The sequence below is a fragment of the Morone saxatilis genome, unplaced genomic scaffold (genome assembly GCF_004916995.1).
Source record: "Morone saxatilis isolate NCDOM2014 unplaced genomic scaffold, NCSU_SB_2.0 Contig1, whole genome shotgun sequence".
Taxonomy (NCBI): domain Eukaryota; kingdom Metazoa; phylum Chordata; class Actinopteri; family Moronidae; genus Morone; species Morone saxatilis.
This window is the reverse complement of record NW_023339651.1, coordinates 19179878-19180967: the sequence shown is the minus strand read 5'-3', so window position 1 is coordinate 19180967 and position 1090 is coordinate 19179878. Positions and strand designations below refer to the sequence as shown.

At 43.9% G+C, this 1090-nt stretch overlaps 1 protein-coding gene across 1 annotated transcript in view; it reads right to left on the bottom strand.

Annotated features, from left to right (window-relative positions):
* Nucleotides 1-1090, bottom strand: part of LOC118334286 (Na(+)/H(+) exchange regulatory cofactor NHE-RF1-like) — a 30460-nt gene that overhangs the window by 1279 nt on the left and 28091 nt on the right. The window contains 1 exon segment of the mRNA XM_035670136.1: nt 622-797. Coding sequence (XP_035526029.1) covers nt 622-797 — 176 coding nt within the window.

The following is a 1090-nucleotide window of genomic DNA, read 5'->3' as shown; positions in this document are numbered from 1 at the left end:
ATCCCCCTCCTCCTAAAGGGTCTCCTGCATCACATCGTTACACCCTCTTCACTGAGGTTAGAGCTGGAAGTCTGTTCAGTGGTTAACTGACAGATAATAATGAATAATATGCAAATATGCCACATTCACTAGCTGCAGCGTCTCAACTGGCTTTCACATTGTGCCGACACATTCTTCATTATTTTCTGACGTTTTTGAGCAAACGATGAATCAGTCATTGAAATAATTGTTAGTTGCAGCTCGAAGTGAAATGGGTTTCCTCTCACCGGGAAACTCGGATGGAGCAACCCAAACTCAGCTTAACGCACTCTGAAGTCTTTCACTGTGTCCAACATTCAGAGATATTTCAGAGGAGACGTGAGGTATCACACTGCTCCAGCAGACCTGGATTATGTATCATTGTATTTCTGCTTATTATTATTATTACTATTATTGTTATTATTATTGTCTATTCTAGTCTTAATTGAATGTAGTGTTATTCTGTTTGTATTGCTCATTGTTAAGTGAATTGTGAGGATAAAGACTTTTCCATGAACTGTTTCCAGCTACATGCACACTGTCAGTGTTTGTCCTGTACTGGTGTATCTGGGAGTGTTTCCGTGCAGTGAACATGTGGCGTACCTCTGGAGGGGAGGAGCTGCTGGCGGCTGCTGGCAGGGAGGCGTTGGACGAGGCACTGGAGGCTGACGAGCTCACAGACACTTTGGGGTTCCTCTCGGCTACCGCCTGCCAAACAGAACAAACAGCACAAACAGCACTGAGCACAACGTCCACACTGAGGGACATTAAAGGGACAGTTCACACTGCCCAATCAGTTTTCAGAGGTTGTCCACAGCAGCGGGGACACTGTTGAATGAAAAGGGCTCAATGAGTGAGTGAATGAACCCTGAGTGGACATTAACAACTCATCCAGTCAGCTTTTTATTTTATTATTTTGTTGAACTGATTAAGATGTTGCTCTATTGATCCCCGAAGGAGAAATTTGAGTCAGACACAGCAGCATCAGGGAAAGTAGTACAAGGAGTACAGTGCACACGCACAATAAGAGGCACAATATGAGAATATTCTGTTCTGTTGCTGTTCTGTTGCT